At 60.9% G+C, this 19,580-nt stretch overlaps 1 protein-coding gene across 7 annotated transcripts in view; it reads left to right on the top strand.

Moving 5' to 3' along the window:
- JAKMIP3 (Janus kinase and microtubule interacting protein 3) overlaps positions 1-19,580 on the top strand; it is a 113,166-nt gene that overhangs the window by 90,219 nt on the left and 3,367 nt on the right. For 6 of the 7 annotated variants that reach the window (XM_030334102.2, XM_030334101.2, XM_030334100.2 and 3 more), the window contains 4 exons: positions 3,163-3,366; positions 4,982-5,047; positions 6,892-6,933; positions 7,620-8,574. In XM_030334102.2, the coding sequence (XP_030189962.1) occupies positions 3,163-3,366; positions 4,982-5,047; positions 6,892-6,933; positions 7,620-7,778 (471 nt within the window). In that variant the 3' untranslated portion in view covers positions 7,779-8,574. The remainder of the gene's footprint in view (positions 1-3,162; positions 3,367-4,981; positions 5,048-6,891; positions 6,934-7,619; positions 8,575-19,580) is intronic. The other variant, XM_030334097.2, reaches the window with a different exon arrangement.

Genomic DNA, 19,580 nt, shown 5'->3' with positions numbered 1-19,580 from the left:
GCGGAGCGGGCATCGCCCAGCTTGGAATCTGGCGGCGTGATGTTTCTGTTCACCCATCAGGGTCCCTCGAGGCAGGGCAGAGGCTCTGCTGGGTGCCGATGGCGTTGACAGTGGCCCACTCACCAGACAGTCGCTGCGGGAGCAGCCGCGGAGGAGGTGGCAGAGGGAGGTGGCCTCAGAGAGCCGAGCTGGCGCTGGTGGGCCGTCCCAGAAATATGTGCCAGGGTCCACGTTTCCAGTCCATGGTGCCGGGTGGGAAGCATGCTCACGGTATATGGGGGGCAGCCGGACAGCTCTGAGCCCCCCGCCGCCGATGCTCCCTGTGCTCTGGTCCTGCATCCCAGACAGTGCAGGGAGGGGACAGCTCAGCCCCAGGCCCCGGGCGTTCCTCAGGATACAGCTCAGGAATAGGAATCGATTATATGTGACATCAGTGCAGAGAAGATAGGTCGGTGAACGTGATGTCGGAGAGTGGGCTGCATATCGCGCGCGCACACACACACACACACACACACGCACCTGCACCTCAGAGGGTCGGGGAGCAGGGTGGCCTCTTCAGCCGCAGGGCTGTGTGATGTGATTGGGGCTGGGGGGCCGTCCCCGGGGGAAGACCACTGGGGGGACACCCCTCCCCCGTGATGTCCCCTTCCTCCAGTTCCAATAGGAAGGACACACGTTTGCTGTCTCTTGTTTTCTTCACCTGCCATTCACGCCTGCACTTCCTGCTGGACGGTTAGTTTTATCTGCCATTCACGAAGCCCTGTTATGGAGGGCGGCACAGACCGGTGCCGGGGTGCCCTGTGGGTACCTGCCCGGGGTTTACACCCTCCCTGCTCTGTCTGTGGACACAGGGCCGCGGCTGGGGTTTCGAAAGGGTAAAGACGGTCCGTGCCGTGTGATGACCGCCCTGCGGAAGCTGCGCGGACCAGGCTGTTCCTGCGGGAGGCTTGGGAGAGGCCGAGGGCCCAGGGGCGGTTTCCAGGTGGCCCATGGCTCAGGCTCACATAGGGACCAAAAGTCCCCACACATCTCTTGCCACCAGCTTTGTGCCAGGCCATCGTGATGCCAATTCTTAGCCCCACACTCAGCTGCATTTATTTCTTCTTTAAGTGCTTGCGCTTATCTTAGCCGCCTAAGCTCTTTTGCTCTAAGAAGTGGTGGTTGATGGGGACTGTTGAGCTGCTTGTGACAGCTGGGGAGAGTTTGTTCTGTGGCTGTCAAAAGCAATAAAATGTGAGGTCCAAAGGTTTTATTTATTTTTTTTTTTTCATTTCCTAAAACGTCCACTAAGCCGAAAGGACTTTTCAAAATCATTTTGCCTGGAGAAATAGAACCCTTCATTCATGAAGATGTTATGGCTTTGATAGGAAGAGGGGTTTCTGTAGTTGAAGAACTTGGTTTTTTCAAAGATTGTACCAGGAGAGTTTCCCGAGGAAAGAGCTTTGAGAGTACTCCAGACCAAATTGGTAAATCCTTAGGAATTTATAACAAGGTACGCATTTTGGCTGCTGAGTTACAGCAAAGAGATCATGTTGCATTGGTTCGTGGTTTCTGGGCATTGCATTGGACTTCTGGGAGGTGTCAGAGGGGTGAGCCCCACACCCCACGCGGCTCTCTCCTCGTCTTGTGTCCCCGCCCCCCCTCCCTGGCCCACTCTGCCTGGGCCCCAGCCCGGCTCTCTCAGCCCTGGCCTGGGCGTCCGGGGCCTGGCTCTTCGCGGCCTGTCAGCCTCTCTGCTTTTCTTGGGTGCTCTCACGGGTGGGGAGCCTATGGGATTATGGGTCCTTCCCCTGAAGTCTGCGGTGAGCGCTGTGGCCCCTAACTGTGACTAGCACATGTTTGGGGACCGTGGTCACGGAGGGGTAGGGTGGCTTACGTGCTTGGGGACCAGGGGCCTGAGGGGCTCTCTATTTGAGCCCTCACAGGCAGGGTGAAGACTAGACTCCGGAGCAAGCCCCCTGCAGGGTCCGGGCCCCAGCTGTCCCCATGGGACCCTGTGCAAGTTGTGTGTCCCCACTTGTCTCACGACCTGGGGCTACTAAGGGCTGCAGCCTCGCGGAAGGCGTGGGCACCGGATGGCTCTGCAGAGGTGGCATCTTCAGCTAGGTCCAGTAGTATGTACTGGGCACCACGGGTGCAGGCATTTTGGGGACTTATTGTCTTGAGACTGGAGGTGATGCAGCCGGGAGGTGGGGACCGCGGCACACAGGGCCTTGAGGCTGAGTGGCGGTGAGGCCTTGTCTGAGGCAGCAGGGAGCAGCTGAGAGAAAGGGGTATTCTCGCAGGGCTCAGGGGGCCAGAGTCTGAGAGCCCGGTGTCCCAGGGCCATGCTCCCTCCGAGGCTCCAGGGGAGGGTCCTTCCTGCCTCCTCCAGCTGCTGGGGGCCTCAGCGGTTCCCCCAGCCTCTGCCTCTGTCTTCACGTGGCTTCTCCCCCATGTCTTCTGTGACTGCCTCCAACTCCCCTCTCCTCACAAGGACACAATCCATTGGATGCCCGCCCCACCCCCCCAGTCCAGCATGACCTCATCCTGACTTGATTACAGCTGCCGAGACCCTATTTCCAAATGAGGCCACACTCACGGGGTTTGGGGATCAGGACCTGAACGTACCTTCTTGGGGACACGACGGACCCACCACAGGTGTCATTGAGGACCACAGAGTGGCCAGGCCTCAGAGAGAAGCTGGAAGTCAGGGACTTACTGTCGATTTTGTCCTTGTATCAGACAAACCCCTGTGAGCACTGCCCCTCTTCCTTCATTGGGGCTCATAAGCCCAGGGTTTGATGAAGGCCATGAGCGAAGGAAGAGGTCTTCCCTCTGTCATGCTTTCCCCCGACTCCCCAGGGGCTGTCATCCTACTCTGGTCTCAAATGTCTGCTCACCTGTGTTCCCTGATGTTAGCATGACATAAGAATTCTGCCACTGAAGTCTCAGTGCACGTGTGAGCAGTAATTTAGAGGTGAATGCCCCTGGACGAATTACTCCTGGATTGTGTTTCCACTCTACAGAAGGTCATTGAAGCCAGTCCAGGGGAAATAGCCCCCTCCGTGGGTGCTCTGGGGACGTTGTAACGCCGGGGGTCACGGGATTCCCTGGCCCCCGTCAGGCCCAGGCAGCCCTTTGAGAAGAAGGCAAGACTAATGCCTGCCCTTCCGCCACCAGCACATCCTGGAGCTAGAAGCCATGCTATACGACGCCTTGCAGCAGGAGGCCGGGGCCAAAGTGGCCGAGATTCTGTCGCAGGAGGAGCGCGAGAAGCTCAAGGTGGCCGTGGAGCAGTGGAAGCGTCAGGTCATGAGCGAGCTGCGCGAGCGTGATGCCCAGATCCTGCGGGAGCGCATGGAGTTGCTGCAGCTGGCACAGCAGGTGCGCCTGCAGGTGGGGGTGGGGTGCCCGAAGAAGGGGGCTGCGCGCTTCATTCCCGAAGTCCCATGGCCACGCCCTCCCGCGGCGTGTTCTCCAATAGCCTCATCTCCAACGGCCACGCCCTCCGCGGTGTGCTGTCCAATAGCCACAGCTCCCGCAGCCACGCCCCCCAGGGCCACACCCTCACCCCAGTGGCCACATCACCAATGGCCGCGCCCTCCCATGGCCATACCCGCTACGGTGTGCCTTCCGATAGCCGCCTCGCCAACGGCCACGCCCTCCACGGTGTGCTGTCCAATAGCCAAGTCTCCAACGGCCACGCCCTCCCGTGGCCACCCCCACCCCCCACCCCAATGGCCACCTCGCCAACGGCCCCGCCCTCCACGGTGTGCTGTCCAATAGCCACGTCTCCAACGGCCACGCCCTCCCGTGGCCACCCCCACCCCAATGGCCACATCGCCAACGGCCCCGCCCTCCACGGTGTGCTGTCCAATAGCCAAGTCTCCAACGGCCACGCCCTCCCGTGGCCACACCCCCCACCCCAATGGCCACATCGCCAACGGCCCCGCCCTCCCACTGTAGGCCCTTGTGCCAGACTCCCTGTCCTGTCTGATCAGCCACCTGGGCTGTACCATCTGCTCCTGTGGGTAGCACAGCCCTCTCTCTTGGGACCCCTGACTGTGAGGTCTCTACAGTGATTCCTCCTTCGATGGTCAGGACCTGGTGAAGTTGTCTTCTGGGGAGCAGCGGCTCGTGTGTTGGGGGAAGCCCCTGGCTTCCAGCCTCGGGCACTTTGGGACCTCAAGCCAATCCGTAGGTCCATTTCTAACAGAAGGTGCAGGGCCCTGGCACTCTGGGCAGCCTTGGTGTTACGGACGTGCCTCTGCTCCCCTGTGTGCGCCCTTGGGGCCTGGAAGGGGGCTTTACGGGTGGGTTCTGTGTTCAAAGGCTCACCCTGTGAAGTCAGATAAATTAGTAAACCACGGTTTCCTGCGAATGTTGGTGGGTGACGTCTGACCAGAGGATCGTCAGCTACCAGAACAGTCTCTGCCAGATTCAGGGTGGTCAGTGTGGCCATTACCTGTGGACCCCTCTTGCCCATCCGACAGGCTGTAGCCAGAGTTAGGCTGCTTGCAGGGTCCAGACACGGCATCCGGTTCCAGAGTGGACACGCAAATTTGCATGCAGTCGGCCTGGTATACCACAGCGAAGACTGGGGCTTCGAGTACCGTGTCACCTTGTCGAGGAGACTCCTCCCTGGGACTGGCTTTGTGGCCTTGGTGTTGTTGTAGGGGCATCTGGGAAGGGCGTGAATCGATTCCTTGGGCTTCTAGCGTTATGGTTTACGATCTGAAATCGTAGGGGGCGGGAAGACGTCACTCTTGTTGGAGCAGAGCCACCGACTAAGAATGGCTGTGTCCAAAAGGGAAACCGAGGGGAGCAAGGCTACTCCTCTGCTCAGACACGGCCTCCAGCATTCCACGGACACAGGACAGACAGGCTCCTGGCCCCTCACAGTAAATGAGTGCAAACCTCGAGAGGGTTTTTTCCAAGTACCTGGTTTCCCAAATACATGCTGTGGTTACTGAAGATTTTCCCCTTCTTAACATTGCAGAGGATTAAAGAGTTAGAAGAGAGAATAGAAGGTCAGAAGAGGCAGATCAAGGAACTGGAGGAAAAGGTAAGACAGATGCACGTTCGGGGGCTTGTTCTGTTCACTGGGAACACAGACGGCTGACACGTGTCGTTAGCGTGCGCTCCGGGGGCTGAGGCGTGGTTGGACAGAAAGAGGCTCCAGGGCAGAGCTGGGAGCCCTGGCTCTGGGAACGCCCCCTCTGCAGTGACCCAGCCATGCCACCTGGGAGGGGCCGTGTTGCTCACGGACTCTGTGTCCCCAGCCGTAGCCGTGGGAGCTGAGCCAGCGACCTAGGGTCCTTGTGGTGCTGGTGGCTGTGTGGGGTACGTGATGCCTCCACGTTTCCCAAGCGGTTGGTCTAAAACTCAGGTTCCTGCAGGACTGGATATTCTCTTGGAAGCAGGCCATCTGTCCAGTCCCAGTCTCTCGTTTCCGGTCCTTCGTGTCCTTGCTTCCAGGCTTAGGAACCTGAGGTCCCGGTGTGCAGTTGGTTTGGGGCCACGCAGCTTGGGGCCCCAGGGCGGACGGTCTGGCTCTTTTCCTGGACCCCCAGCCCTGCCAGGCGTGGGGTCACAGGCACTGTGTCCACTCTTGGTGACAGCCTGACTTGGCGGTCCCCAAATCAAGGTGTCTGGAGTGTGCCTGGAGAGAGCCCTGCCTCTTCCTGTGGCATCGCTTACTTTGGCGTAGTTCTTTTCCTGTGATTTAGGGATGTGTTAGCATCTCCGGGGTCACACTGACGTTTGGTTCTTGCAGTCGGTCCCGCCTGTGGGGTAGGTCTCCGTAAAATGGCCAGCTCCCCACTGAGCGCTCAGTGAGGTGGCCGGTGGGTCCACCTCCCTGCCTTGTCCTTTCCGGGAAAGCAGGAGGTTGGCGCTCACACGGGAGCCCTACGGGCTGCACATCCTCAGCCTCTGCCAGAGGAGGAGCCCGCAGAGGCCCCGTGACCGAGGGAGGGTGTGGCCCCTCCCAGTGGCAGCCCACCACCCCCCCGCCCACCCCCCCACCTCAGTGACAATGCCTGCCCTTTCCCTGGACCCTTTACTGCCATCTGCCCAGTGGTCGTCACGGTAACTAACGTGCGACCCTGCCGTGCCGGTGCCCCTGGAACGGCAGGGTGGATGGCAGAGAGGTGCCCTGCAAACAGGGTTTGCTGCCACGTGGACACTGACACTTGGGGAAGCTTCCAGCAGACCCCGGGGGCGCGGGGGCGCTGTGCTCGGGGCTCCAGCCTCACGGCGCGTGCAGCCTCTCCTCCAGAATAAACGTCGGTCTTCCCTTGCGTCTTAACGTGGGAGCGTTTGTCTGCATTAACTACTTGGGTGTTAAACACTGGGTGTGAATTCCTCTCGTGCGGTTCCAGAGGCTCTGGACCCTCCGCCAGACCTTCTCTTGTGTCTGCATTGGCTGTCCACCCACCCCCGCCCCAGTGAGGCCCCAGTGTGACATCGGTCCGGGTGGCTGGCCCTTTACCGTTACAGTGGGACTGCGACCAGAGTCTTATCGGGGCGCCGGGTTTGCCTGGCCCTTGGAGGGGCTCCACAGGACCCCCTCCTCGTGGTCAGCCAGCGAGGGGCCCACCGTCGGCCCCACGGAGGAGGAAGAGCCGGGGGGGGTGGGTGAAGGCGCTCGTGTGGGGCGCGTGGGGACACACTGTCCCTGTGGACCCAGGACGTCCTCACGGCCCCTCCCAGCGCCAGCCGCGCACGCAGGACAGCAGCGGGGTCTGCTCCTGTGCCCGGCGGACGGCGCGTCTTGTTCTGTGATCTCTGTGATCGCCGTCCTTTCTCGCCAGATGCCTACAAACTCTTTTTCTCTCTCTTCCCCTCCGTCTCTGCCCTCCCCCGTTCCTTTTCAGTTTCTATTTTTGTTCTTATTTTTCTCCTTAGCTTTCATTCTGTGGTCATAGCTCGCCTGGGCCCCCTGACGTGGTGAGTATGGCATCGGCTGGTCGTGGTGTGCGAGGGTCCCGCCTGCTCCCCGGGGGCCAGCAGGGCCCGGCCCTCCAGCTGCCTCCAAGGGTCGTTTCGCAGCCACCCGGCCGCCTTGAGAGCCCGGGCCGGGATTCGGGCTCTGGCGACGTCAGAGGGCTCGAGGGCACTGCCTGTCCTGAGCAGGAGGGAGAGTGAGGACCCCTCCTGGAGGGCCTCCCCCAGGAGGGGCCGCGTGCACGGCACCCCAGGTGGGCTCCTGCTCCCCGCTTGTGGCGTTGGCAGGAAGCAGTGCTGGGGAGCACGGTTGTCTCGTGTTTCTTGTCCTTTTCCCGTGGTACGGAGCACGAGATTGGGTTACACTGGACACTCGGCCACAAGTGCCCGGGATTCCGTGACACGAGGGTCTCATCCACGGACGTGAACGCGGTCGTGCTCAGCTGTGGTGTCGTTACCGTGGCGTTAGACCAGGCCCACATACAAGGCCTGCCCGCTGCTTCCTTCGACACAGAGGAGGACCGGAGGCAGCGCTGGCCTCGCCGACCCGCTCGGCCATCCCTGCCCTTCTGAGGGCGTCCCCAGAGGCTCCCCCTGGGGCAGCCGCATCCTGTCCCCGTCCCCCATCCCACCAGCCCCTTCCTGTCCAGAGGAGTCTCCCTGACGTGTGTCCTGCCCTTTCCTTGCAGCCCCCGGAGGAGCCAGACCCCTTTCCTCCAGCTGGACCAGAGAGCAGCCGGTGCCCGGGCCGCCAGACAAGACGCCCTGTCTCGTCCCCGAAGACCCGCGAGGATCTGGTCTCTGCGGACCCCGGCCCGTCGAGGAAGAGGGAGAAAGGGGCGCTCTGAGCACCTCTGCGTGGGCAGCTGTCCACTCTGTGAGCCAGAATTAGAACCAGTTCTTTGACTGGGGCTCCTCTGGAAGAGGCCTGGTCTTGGCTGCTGGACCCTGGGGTCTCTCCTCGGGGCGCAGCCTCCCTATCCCGGTGACAGGGATGCACGAGTTCCCTGCTGAGCAGGTGCAGAGAGCTGCTTCTGTGCAGAAGCGTCCGGCGCCCCGCGCTCCCACCTCACGGCCCCTTAATCGTGCGACATGCGTCTCAGATGAACGGACACAGGCACCCCACCACGTGACACAATGAAGCCCGCGGCCAAGAGGCGACCTTCATTCGGGGAGGCCCCAGACGGGTCCCGTGCCATCTCGGGTGGCCTAAGGAGGACTCGCTTGCCGGGGTCCTGAGCACCTACTGGCTGACGCACCCCTGCCTGTCACCCGTGGGAACAGCCGTGGCTGCCGCATGCACCGTGCCACGAACCCCCGGCCTCCTAGGCCTCCCTGAGCCTCGCAGAGGAGCGCGGTGGGACCGACCAGAGGGAGACTGAGGAGTGTGGTAGTGGGAGGTGGGACAAGAGAGGGCCCAGACCCACTGCAAAGGGGCCTGGCTTTCCTGGAACGCAGAACCCCGGACACTGCGGCCCTGGGCGCCCGGTGCCACCCCAGCCCGGAGGCCCCGGGCCGAGCGGGGCCGAAGCTGCGGTGCAGACCTCCGGCCTTCTCCCTCGAGGGCAGTGCCCACCGAGGGCAGCCATGCACCCGTGGTCCCGCAGATACGAGGAGGGAACCCGAAGCGCAGGTGGTGAGGAGGTAAGCGCAGCCATTTGTCCGTGGGAGGCGGTGTTCCCTGTTGCCCGTCCCTCACCGTTTGGGGCCCTCGCGGGCACTGCCGTACCTCCTTCTGCTTGATCCCGTGTGGTCCCGGCGGAGATGTGGGTTCGGTTTGCTGGGGCCTGCCCTGCTGTGGGAGCCCTGGGCGTCTGCCCCGGCCAGTGGAGACGGGGAGGGGTCTCTCCACCACCCCTGGACCACAGGGTGCTCCCTGGGGACGTCCCTGTGTGGGCTCCTCAGCGTCCCTCAATGTGGTGACCCCTGGGGGCTTCCTCGCCCAGACCCAGGACACTCCCCCCACGCATCCAAGGGTGTGCCACGGGGACATCCCTGAGTTCCAGGGTGGCCTCCTGTCCTGCCAGTGAAGGGCTGTCCAAATGTGCCCCGGCCCCCACGGGTCTACTGGCCAGCCCTGGCCACCCCCACCTTCCTGCTGCCAGACGCTTCGGTAAAGGAGAGCTTCCTACTCCACCCTGCGGAGCAGTCCCCCCCCCCCCCGCCCCCCGCTTCCTGAGCCCCAGCCCCCAAGGCTCCCCTTCCCTTCAGGCAGAGTCATGCACTTGGCTGAGCTCAGGGGTCAGGAACTCACCCCTCACCTCCTCTCTCTGCCCAGCCCCCGCACCCTGCAGGCTAGAAGGCTGGTCCTCAGGGGGATCAGGCCCAGGCAGGGTGCTGCACGGCCGGCCGAGCTCTCAGCCCCCAGGGGAGTTTCCTAAGCGAGGCCACTTACGTGAGGCCTGCTGAGCTGCTGGTGGAGGCTGGTGGGCCACACCCAGGGCTGCTCGGTGAGCCCTCTCCCCATCGAGGCTCCTGCTCCTCAGGTGGTGGGGCTGCAGGGGGTTCCCCAGGATGTGCACTGCTGTGTAGGGAAGGGAGCAGAAGCGGAGGCAGAGGCCGGGGCTGTGGGAGGGGGAGCGTGTGAGGCCACCACCTGCTCATCCAGAAGGGGTCCGGCAGCACGGTCTTCATGTCACGGAGCACGTGTGGCACACATTCCTTCAAAGGGGCACGTAATGGCACGTGTGGGACCCCGGGGTCCTCCGGGGGTGCATGGGCACGGCCTCGGGCCCGGAGGGTCACTCTCAGGCTTGTTCCGGAACGGAGCAGGAGCCAGCCTGGCCCCAGTCCTGCTCCCGGGACGCCCCGAGGGCTTACGTGAGCTCCAACCCAAGCATGCGCTTTGGGACCTGCAGTCCCTGGGGCTCGAGCCGCGGTTCACAGCGGGTGCGGAAGCCCTCAGGCTGAGCACATGGTGCTCAGGAAAGTGCTGAACACGCCGCCCTTGCCTTTGACTGCTTGGCGAGGACCGTGCACGATCACAGCCTTAAAGGTCGCCCGTAGCGAGGTGACGGTGAACGCATGCGTCACAGCGGCACACGCCCCTCTGGAAACACGCTGTCCAGGGCCCCCGGAAATGCCCCACCCACATCCGTCCCCGTAGCGTGTCCCCGGTGAGCCAGCCAGTGGCTCTGTGGCCTGCCCTACGGTGTTCGCGGCAGGGTGGTTCTGCCAGGCTTTGGAAGGACGCTCGGTGCCCCCAGAGCTGCGAGCGGGTCCTACCGGTAGGGAGGGCAGACACAGCTGCCCTCAGTGACCTCCAGGGCCTGGGCGGAGCTCCGGGTGCTCACCGTGGGGCATCCTTAGCTCGGGGCTGGCCGGGGCTGAAGGCAGGGGACACACCACACGGCAGCCCCCTCGAGGGGGGGCAGACGGCCCTAAAGGTGTGCAGACACAGAGCCCAGAGAGAAGCAGGCCTCCTCTCCGCCCCGTCGTCCAGCCTCCCGGCTGCCCGGGCATCAGGGAGGGAGTTCTGGAATGCTCGTCAAAGTGGGAAAATGTATGAGACGGGCCTCGGGCTGGGCTGTCACAGCAGGCAGGAACAGTAGGTCTGACATCCTGATGTCCCGTGAGAAGTGGTCCCTGACGGCCGAGGCAGCCGGAGGGGCTGGGGCCACAGTGTCACCGTGAGTTTGCCCAGCCGAGTGACACGATGCCCACGCATCATGCATCCTGGGTGACGTTAGCCTTTATCACCGGTGGACAACACCTCTCAGGCTCTGCACCAAAGACGTGTTGTTCGTGCCCGGTGAACGCACTGGGGAGAGGCACCTGAGACCGCAAGGGTGCTGTTTCTCCAGAAGCTTCTGGGCACAGACTTTGGCGGCGGTCAGCGGGCCTTGCCGCAGCCGTAGGATGTCGCGGTGCTGCTGCGGGCTTCCTGTGCCCCATTCCTGCTGGGTTTTTTTTGTTTTTTTTTTATTTTTTTATTTTTAACGTTTTATTCATTTTTGAGACAGACAGAGACAGAGCATGAACGGGGGAGGGGCAGAGAGAGAGGGAGACACAGAATTGGAAGCAGGCTCCAGGCTCTGAGCCATCAGCCCAGAGCCCGACGCGGGGCTCGAACTCACGGACCGCGAGATCGTGACCTGAGCCGAAGTCGGCCGCCCAACCGACTGAGCCACCCAGGCGCCCCCCATTCCTGCTGTTTATTCCCGCTGTTCCCTTCTTTGTCCAGCGATCCGGGTCGGGATATTTATTCTGGGGGCTACAGTCCAGCGCCATCACTGCTTATCTTCCTGTCGGGTTGTCCCGGCCACTGAGCGCTCGTCCAGGCAGCTCCTGTGTCCTGTTGACGCTCCCTGTGTGCTGCTTACTTTCTGCACATGCCTCTGTTTATTTCTGCACCTACCCACCACCTGTCTACCGTCTATCATGTGTGAATGTATGTATGTATGTATGTATATGTCTGTCTTGTCCGTTTGTCCATCATCCATCCATCCATCCATCCATCATCTATCCATCCATCCATCCATCCATTCATCCATGTGCTTATCTATCATCTATCTGTCTGTCCATCCGTCCATCCATCCATCCATCCACCTATCCATCTATCGTCTATCTCTCCATCATCCATCCATCAGTCTGTCTATCACTCATCTATTTATCTATCATCAATCATCTATCACCTGTCTATTATAAAACCATGAGTTCATAAGGATACCTCCAGTTCTAGGTTAACACTTCAACATCCATCCGGCCTCCCCCCATCATCTGTGACTCCTTTCTTTGGCTCTGGCTGTATACACTCTGTGTGCTCACTGGCTCAGCCCCAGCGTACACACGGAGTAGCTGCAGAATTGCTAACCGGTACAGCCTGTGAGAAACGGGTTGACCGACGAGGGTGCCTTTGTGCACAGCTCCCTGTCTCTGTAGCTTGTACTGTCCAGACAAAATAGTGTTTTCCCACATAACTTAGCCCTTTTCTTTCCCACCTCTTCCCCATAGGCCTGTGCCGTCCATTTGTCCGCGGTTAGTTCATGTGTCGCGGCTTGGGTTCCATTTGGGCTTCCCCACAGAGTGGTCTGTGTTTTATTTACACGCTGTAAAGGTCACCGTGCTGTACAGATCTCTGGGCTTGGGCACACACGTGTGCCCGCCACAATCCGATACGGGACGCTGCCACCAAGCCTCAAACTCCCTCTTGTGCCCTCTGCATTCACCCCCCCAACCCCACCCCCTCCACCTGTCACCCCCACCCCCACCCCCACCCCTACCCCTCAGCGTCGGACCTAAGAAAACTGCCTGATTCAAAATCACAAGCGTTTGCTCCCGTGTTTCCTTCTAGAATCTTGTGGCTTGGTGTCTGGCATCATACCCGGGACTGGTTCCAAGTCCGTTTTCACACACCGGGAAGGAACCGTCTGGGTCGAAGCACGAGTTTTGCCTGTGGTGTCCCACCCCCTGCTTCTCCCCTCCCCTCTTTTGGTCAAAATCCCTCTGCTTGTCTGGTCCCAGTCCTGCCCTGCGGTCAGCCCTGTCCTGGCTGGAGTGTCCTCCCCAGCTCCGAGTCAGCTCACGCCAGGAGGCGGGGACAGTGTGCTGCTAGCTGCTGTCCCCGCACTGGCCGCAGCCCGCAGCCCGGTCCTCACTGGTTCCTGGGGCTGGGGTGCAGGCCTGACGTGCGTGACATTAGCTGTCAGCAGACCCGGATTTACAGCTGCCGGCGAGCAGCCTGGTGGCGGGTCCTTTATGCGCCGTGGCGTCCCAGGTGGCGCACGAAGGGTGATGGCGTCGTGCTGGAGAGGCTGCTTCTGTTCACAGCGAGCAGGAACCCTCGTGCGAAAATATCTGTAGTTTCTTCATTACAATTCAATGGAATTTTCTTCTTCATTCATGTGTATTGTTTTATTAATTAATTTACCTTTTATGGAGCAAAAGGTAGGCTATTTTCCCTCGCAGAAGGTTCACCCAAACGTGAGCAACTAGCTTTTTGAGTCTTTTCTTCCCAGGGGTGGAGGCTGGGTTCAGAGGAGCGCTATCCTCAGGCACCGCCTGTCCCGTCTTGGGGGCACCGAAGGGCCCTGCCCGGCACCTGCCTTGTTCCGGCAGGGCCCCCGTCCCCGGGGGCAGCCAGCCCTCCAGGGGGCTTCCTCGGCCTGGGCTCCCACCCCAGGTGGTGATGAGGAGGGGTCAGAGGCTGCGGTCAGACGTGTGCCTGTCTGATGGCAGGCGACAAGCCCGTGCAGCCTCCCACTCACGTGAAGCCACGGTGTTCGTGCCACGTTTGTGTGCACAGGAGCCAGCTTGGAGGCCGCTGCCGGTGCACAGAGCTGCGTTAGTCCCGACACTGGCCCCTGCCACACTCTTGCCCCTGGTCCGGGAGTGGCCCGGTAGCCATTCTGTTTGTCCTCTGACCTCTAACCGCGGACCCCCGACGCATCACCAGCCCCTTTCTCCCGAGGTAACTGCCATCTGGGACCGGGGGCAGCGTCCCTGTGCAGAGCTTTGTGGCAGACACGTGGGTTTCTGAAAGGTATGATTTTTGTTGTTTTGTAAGTCTTTGGAAAAGGAGGCGTCACGTGTGCTTTTGGAGGCACTCTTTACCCTTGCTATCCTTGCGCTAAGATTCACCCCCGCCGTGTTTTGTGTGCGACTACTGGTTGGTGCTGGGACCTCTTCCTGGCACCTGACGCCCTTCTGGCGGATGCTTGGGCCTTCTTTTGTGAAGCCCGTCAGTGTGCTGACGCAGGAGCTGCCTCGGGTGTCGCCGGGCCATCCGAACGCAGCTCAGCCTCGGGAGGCACGCAGGACTCTCCTCCGGTCACGGTCACGGCGTCCAGAGCACACTGTTTGGCTCTCGCTTAGAATTCTGTGTTTACCTTAGGGCCTAAGGTGTTCTCTAACTTCGCTAGATTTGCCCACGGCCTCAGGCAGAAATTGAATAGCTGGCTTGAAGCCAACGGTGTCCCCTCCCCCTTTTTATCGCTCCGTCGCCTCCTCCATTCTTTCCAGCCAGCAGCTCACGCCTGTGGCCAGCTGCCCGGTGATCCGAAAATGTCACCATCTCGGTGACAGCAGTGATGGATCTTCTCGCTAGTGTGACCGTGAAGCCGTTAATAAGAGATGCCGCTATTAGAGAAGTCATAGTTAGAATCTCCTCCGGGGCTGTGAGGGCGGCTGCCTGTGACCCCCATAAGAAGCAAAACCGAGACCCGCTGGAGCACAGGCAGAAAGTCCATGCGGTGCGTGAGTCCACGCACGTGCCTGTGCACTGAATGTGCGGTATGTGTGTGCATCTGTGCGTTTAGTAGTGTCTGTGTGTGTGCAGCCCTGTGCATTTGGGTGTGTGTGTGCACGTGTGTGCATTTGGGTGTGTGTCTGGATGTCTGTGCATTTGGGTGTGTGTGTGTGTACGTGTGTGCATTTGAGTGTGTGGATGTCTGCATTTGGGGGATTGTGTGTGTGCACGTGTGTGCATTTGGGTGTGTGGATGTCTGCATTTGGGTGTGTGTGTGCACGTGTGTGCATTTGGGTGTGTGGATGTCTGTGCATTTGGGGGGGTGTGTGTGTGCACGTGTGTGCATTTGGGTGTGTGTCTGGATGTCTGTGCATTTGGGTGTGTGTGTACATGTGTGCATTTGGGTGTGTGGATGTCTGTGCATTTGGGTGTGTGTGTGCACGTGTGTGCATTTGGGTATGTCTGGATTCTGCATTTGGGTGTGTGTGTGTGTGCATGTGTGTACATTTGGGTGTGTGTCTGGATGTCTGTGCATTTGGGGGTGTGTGTGTGTACGTGTGTGCATTTGGGTGTGTGGATGTCTGCATTTGGGTGTGTGTGCACGTGTGTGCATTTGGGTGTGTGGATGTCTGCATTTGGGTGTGTGTGCACGTGTGTGCATTTGGGTATGTCTGGATTCTGCATTTGGGTGTGTGTGTGTGCACATGTGTACATTTGGGTGTGTGTCGATGTCTGTGCATTTGGGTGTGTGTGTGTGCACGTGTGTGCATTTGGGTGTGTGGATGTCTGCATTTGTGTGTGTGTGTGTGCACGTGTGTGCATTTGGGTGTGTGTCTGGATGTCTGTGCATTCGGGTGTGTGTGTGTGTGTGTGTGTTCACATTGTGTGTGTGCACGTTCGTGCAGTGTGTATGTGTGTGTGTGTGTATGCGCATGTCTGTGCATTTTGGGGGGTGTCGTCAGGCAGAGGCCTGGGACCCTGTACACCCACACCAAGCAGGGAGACTGGCCACATGGAGTGCATACAGTACGTGTGTGAGGGCAGGCAGCCTTCTCTCCAAGAGGGACGGGGAGGCACTGGCTTCTGAATGTCCTCTGGCCATTGCCGGAGGGCACGGCCCTGGTCCTGGTGACTTCTGGGCTGATGTGAACTGGGGGGTCCTGGGTGCTCAGGTGGTTGGAAGGCGGGGATGTGCTCATTACCAGCCCTCGCTGGTCCCTGCAGCATGAACACAGCACTGGAGGTGTCCTGCCCTGCCCCCACCTCTGGAATTACCCCCCCCCACCGCGTCCCCAGGGATGGCCCCTCACCGCAATGGTTCCCCGATAACCAGGCGTAGGGGCTTGTGGGGGGCTGTGGAGAGGACCACGGGCCCCATCTCTCCTGTGGCCAGCCGTGGTGAACGGGGGAAGCCTGGCACCTGGGGACTGGGTGCTTCGTCACCCTGCACCTGTGTCCCCGCTGTCCTGAGCCGCAGCCTTGTCTTCTCGTGTGCTAAGAGCTCAGTGGTGTGGGCTGCGGGGACACCACCCTCGGGTCAGTGAGGGCCCAGCTGGCCACAGCTGGTCGGCGCTCTGGGCTGAGGACCAGGACGCACAGCCCTGAAGCAGCCTGGCGTGGCCTTCTCTGCAACGGGCCTCGGGAGCCACAGACGCGCAGAGGCCACAGGGGCTTAGCGGGGCCGCGGGGTCCAGGCAGGAAGGCGGTGAGAGGCAGGGTGGGCTGTGGGGCTGCAGGGGCGCCTTCCCCATCAGGGTAAGGGCAGGTGGGGGATCCAGGGACCACGGTGCCCTGACGCTCGCCTCCCGAGCCAGCGGGGCCCCGCTGCCCTCGCTGCCTCCTCCGGCTCCTCCACGGACTGAACGGCCCTGGAATCTGCCCTTCTGACGAGTCCCGGGGATGCTGAGGCCACGGGCTGTGGGACCCGGGGGCCCGCTTTGAGACTGTTGAGTCCCCGATGGGCAGGAGCCTCCACAGGCACTGTTGCCCCCCCGCCACCCAGGATTGGGGTCGTGAGTGGACCTCGTATCTTGGCGCGGTGTTGTGCTTATTGTGGTGGCTCTGGGATTTCAATGTTCTCCGAGCCCCTTTCCAGCCGCACCAGCCACGTCCGTGTGTGTGGGGTTCTGGGGGAGCTGTGGCTGCCGTCAGGAAACTTGGCGACTGCTCCGGGGCCAGCAGGCTGGGTCCGGGCCCTGCTGCTGCCCTGAGTCATGCGGCCACAGCAGGTGAGGTGACCGGTGTCCACCTCGGCCTCCCTAAGCTATGGAAGGTTAGTCCGGAAATGCGTCGTTCTGGCCGGGTTCCCCGGAGAGACAGAGCCGGTAGAACATACGTGTCTCTATCCCGCCTGTCATAGAGAGGGGATTCTTGTAAGGAATTGGAGGCCGAGAAGTCCATAGACCCAGGAGGGCCGCCTGTGTGTCTGCAGCCCGAGGCAGAAGGTCCGAGAACCGGGAGAGCCGACGGTACAGATTCCTGTGCAGGACTGTGGCCGGGAAAAGGCCGACCTCCTAGCTCACGGTCGGACAAGAGGTTTCCCTCTTCTTCAGCCTTGTTGTTCTATTCAGGCCTTCGACTGATTGGATGAGACCCACCTGCATTGGGGCCGCCGGTCTGCCTGTCGCTTCAAATGCTAACCTCACCCGGGAGCACCCACACGGACCCACCCAGGATAATGTTGGCAAACGTCTGGGCCCCCCGAGGCCCATCAAGGTCACGCGTGAACTTCACCATAGCATTCAAGGGTCCTGGGGCACGTCCTCACCTTGGCTTGCTGTGTGAAGCAGCCGCTGCCTTTCTTACATGTTTACTAAGCAGCCCCGGAGTGAGAGCTGGAGGAGGGCCCGGAGCAGGGCGCGGTGTGGGTGTGGATGAATCCGCAGGGGAGGACCGGCCCAGCCCCCGTGTGGGCCCCGCGGGGCTGCGCTGTGGGGCCGGGGAGGGCGGGCAGGGCACCATCCGCAGGGCGAGTGGGAAGGCCCTGCAGGACCCGGGAGCCCGGAAGCTTAGGTGGGTCTGGGTGAGGCCAGATGTTTCTTGATGTTTCCCCCAAACCAGAGCTTTGGGGAAAAAAGACCTTAGCCCCAAACAGTTAGTTTGGCCGATTTCTTTCTTTCTGGTTTGACAATGTTTGGCTACACTTTTCCAGACAAACAGAGCTTACGTGGAAAGGCTCTGTTTTTAGCCTATAAGCGGATGCTGTGTGTGTGTGTGCGCGCGCGTGTGCGTGCGCGCGCGCGCGGGTCATCTGGGTCTGCGGCACAGGAAGTAGGGGCGGGTTTGGGTTTGGGGGCAGAGAGGGAGGGTTGGGCTGCAGGGGGTTCTCCCGGCGGAGGGCACCCACCCTGTGTGGGGCCGAGTTTCCTTGTCTCGTGTGCGTTTCTGGAAACCCCAGCGAGGCGCGGGCCTGGGGCTTTCCCTCGGCGCCCACCATCTGCCGTTGGCTCCGAGCGCAGTGGGCTTCTCCGGCCCCAGGAAGCCGCCGTCTCCTTTGCCAAGAGCTTTCTGTTTCGCAACAGTCGAGATCCCGGTGAGAATTCCCGGCAAACACAGATGGCAGGAGCCTGTTCCTCGTGCTCTGTTTTGACATTAATCAGATGCTGTTTCCTGATCCCATTTGCATGTGTTCCCAGTGGGCGTCACCCGTGGGGGTCCCGCTTCTGCAGCCGTTAGCGAGGCTGTGGGCCGGTGCCCACGTGGAAATGCCCTGCCGCCCCCGGCGGGGTGATGGTCCAGCCTGTCACCCTCTTGTCCTCGCCCCCTTCTGTTCATTTTGGAACTTAGGAAGTGACGGCTATTTGTGACTCTGACGGTCAGCTTACTCCTGTATCTTCTCCCTGGGCTTCAGTGCAGCCCAGTATGAAAATTGTGTCATAGCCTCTCCCTTCGGAAGGAAGGGCGGGCTGTGATGCTTGGTGCCCACCCTTGTCAGGACATCACCTCGTCACAGGGCAGTCATGTGCCCCGCAGCCTCCGCCCCCTGGGCTCTGAGCTGGTTGGGGTCTCACCCGCCCCACCGTGTGCCACGAGCCCCTCCGGTGTCCCACGTCTCTCCTGTCTCACCGTGCTAACCCATGTTATCATCAGCGTACTGGGCTCTTGTGATCAGTGGGGAGCCGCCCACGGCAGAAGTGTCCCCGACTTGCTCACTGCACAGTCCCCAGTGTGGCCCCGACATATACTCAGGCAGGGCCTGGCCCCAAGACGCACACAAATGAATGGTTGCCGCATGAACCACCAAGTAAGTGAGCAGATGTCTCGTGGAGGCTGGGCACGGTGTCTGATCCGTCTTACGGCCTCACAGTCGACCTCGGTCCCTGGAAGTGGGAAGCAGTGTGTTCTGGGGGTCTCCAAGGATGCCCCTGTTCTCAGTGAGTCACTGGGGTTCTCGGGGCCCAGCACACAGTGGTGCCCTGGCTAAGGTTCATTTCGGCAACATAGGAAACGTGGCCGGATCTGGAGGGATCCATAAGCCCATTTCTCTGCCTCCTGTGGGGACCACACAGAGCACACCCTTCCCCAGTGGTGAAGACGTGGCTATCCGTGTGCACTGTCTGTCTCCCCAGAGAAGCCCCTTTGAGGCTCAGAGTTCAGGTGTTCTGTGGAGGCTGCTCGTTTGGGGAGCCCACCCCTGTGCCGAAGCGTCAGGCCTTCAGAAGGAAACAGGTGTTTGCCATAAGTCACATCATTTGTGCAAACGGTCAAGGCCACTCCACCGGCACAACCTTATGGCTCAGGGAGCGTCTCAAAAGCAGGCTCCCAGATGCCGGTCAAGGGCTGACCTCGCAAGCGGGCCCTCCTACCCACAGCGGTCTCGGCTCCTGCCGCAGACGCACCGGAGGCTCTGCACCGGCACCGGGCCAGGGGTTTGGGGGGGCGAAGAGCCCATGGGGCCGTGAGACCAAGGTCACACCCAGCGGGTGATCTCACCCTCACCTGCCTCGTGTCTTTTGTGGCTTCAGCCTGGATGAGCTCATGGGCTGGCTGTGAGGACAGTCCGGAAGTCAGGCCCGTGGTCAGAACAGGGAGGGATCAGGAACACCTTGTCCCCCAGAGGAGATGGGACTGGGGGGGCAGAAGGCTCTTGGGAAGCCTGGAATCCTGAAGCAGAACCATGCCTCTGCGTGTGTGTGTGTGTGTGTGTGTGTGCGCCCACGCACGTGCGTGTGCCCCTGAGTGTGGGGGCGGAGTGTTGCAGTCACGGACAAGGACAGAAAGCCCCCCCCCCCCTTCTGGACACAGTGGCAGCAAACAGAGTGTGTTAGCAAAGTCAGGCAGGACTGGCTCCGGGAAGAGGGTCCCGCGACCACAGGCAACCAGATGCCATTGTCCTGTTACTCCACTTTGGGGAATGACTTTTTAGGACTCTGCACGTCATTCTCAACAAGATGTCTTCTGTGTTTGCAGGTGTGAGATGCATGCCATAGGCAGTTACCGGCATAGCTCAAGGGAAGCAGTACTG

This window comes from Lynx canadensis, chromosome D2 (assembly GCF_007474595.2).
Source record: "Lynx canadensis isolate LIC74 chromosome D2, mLynCan4.pri.v2, whole genome shotgun sequence".
In the NCBI taxonomy this organism is placed as follows: domain Eukaryota; kingdom Metazoa; phylum Chordata; class Mammalia; order Carnivora; family Felidae; genus Lynx; species Lynx canadensis.
Note: the sequence above shows the minus strand (reverse complement) of the source record. Positions and strands in the feature narration are given on the sequence as shown.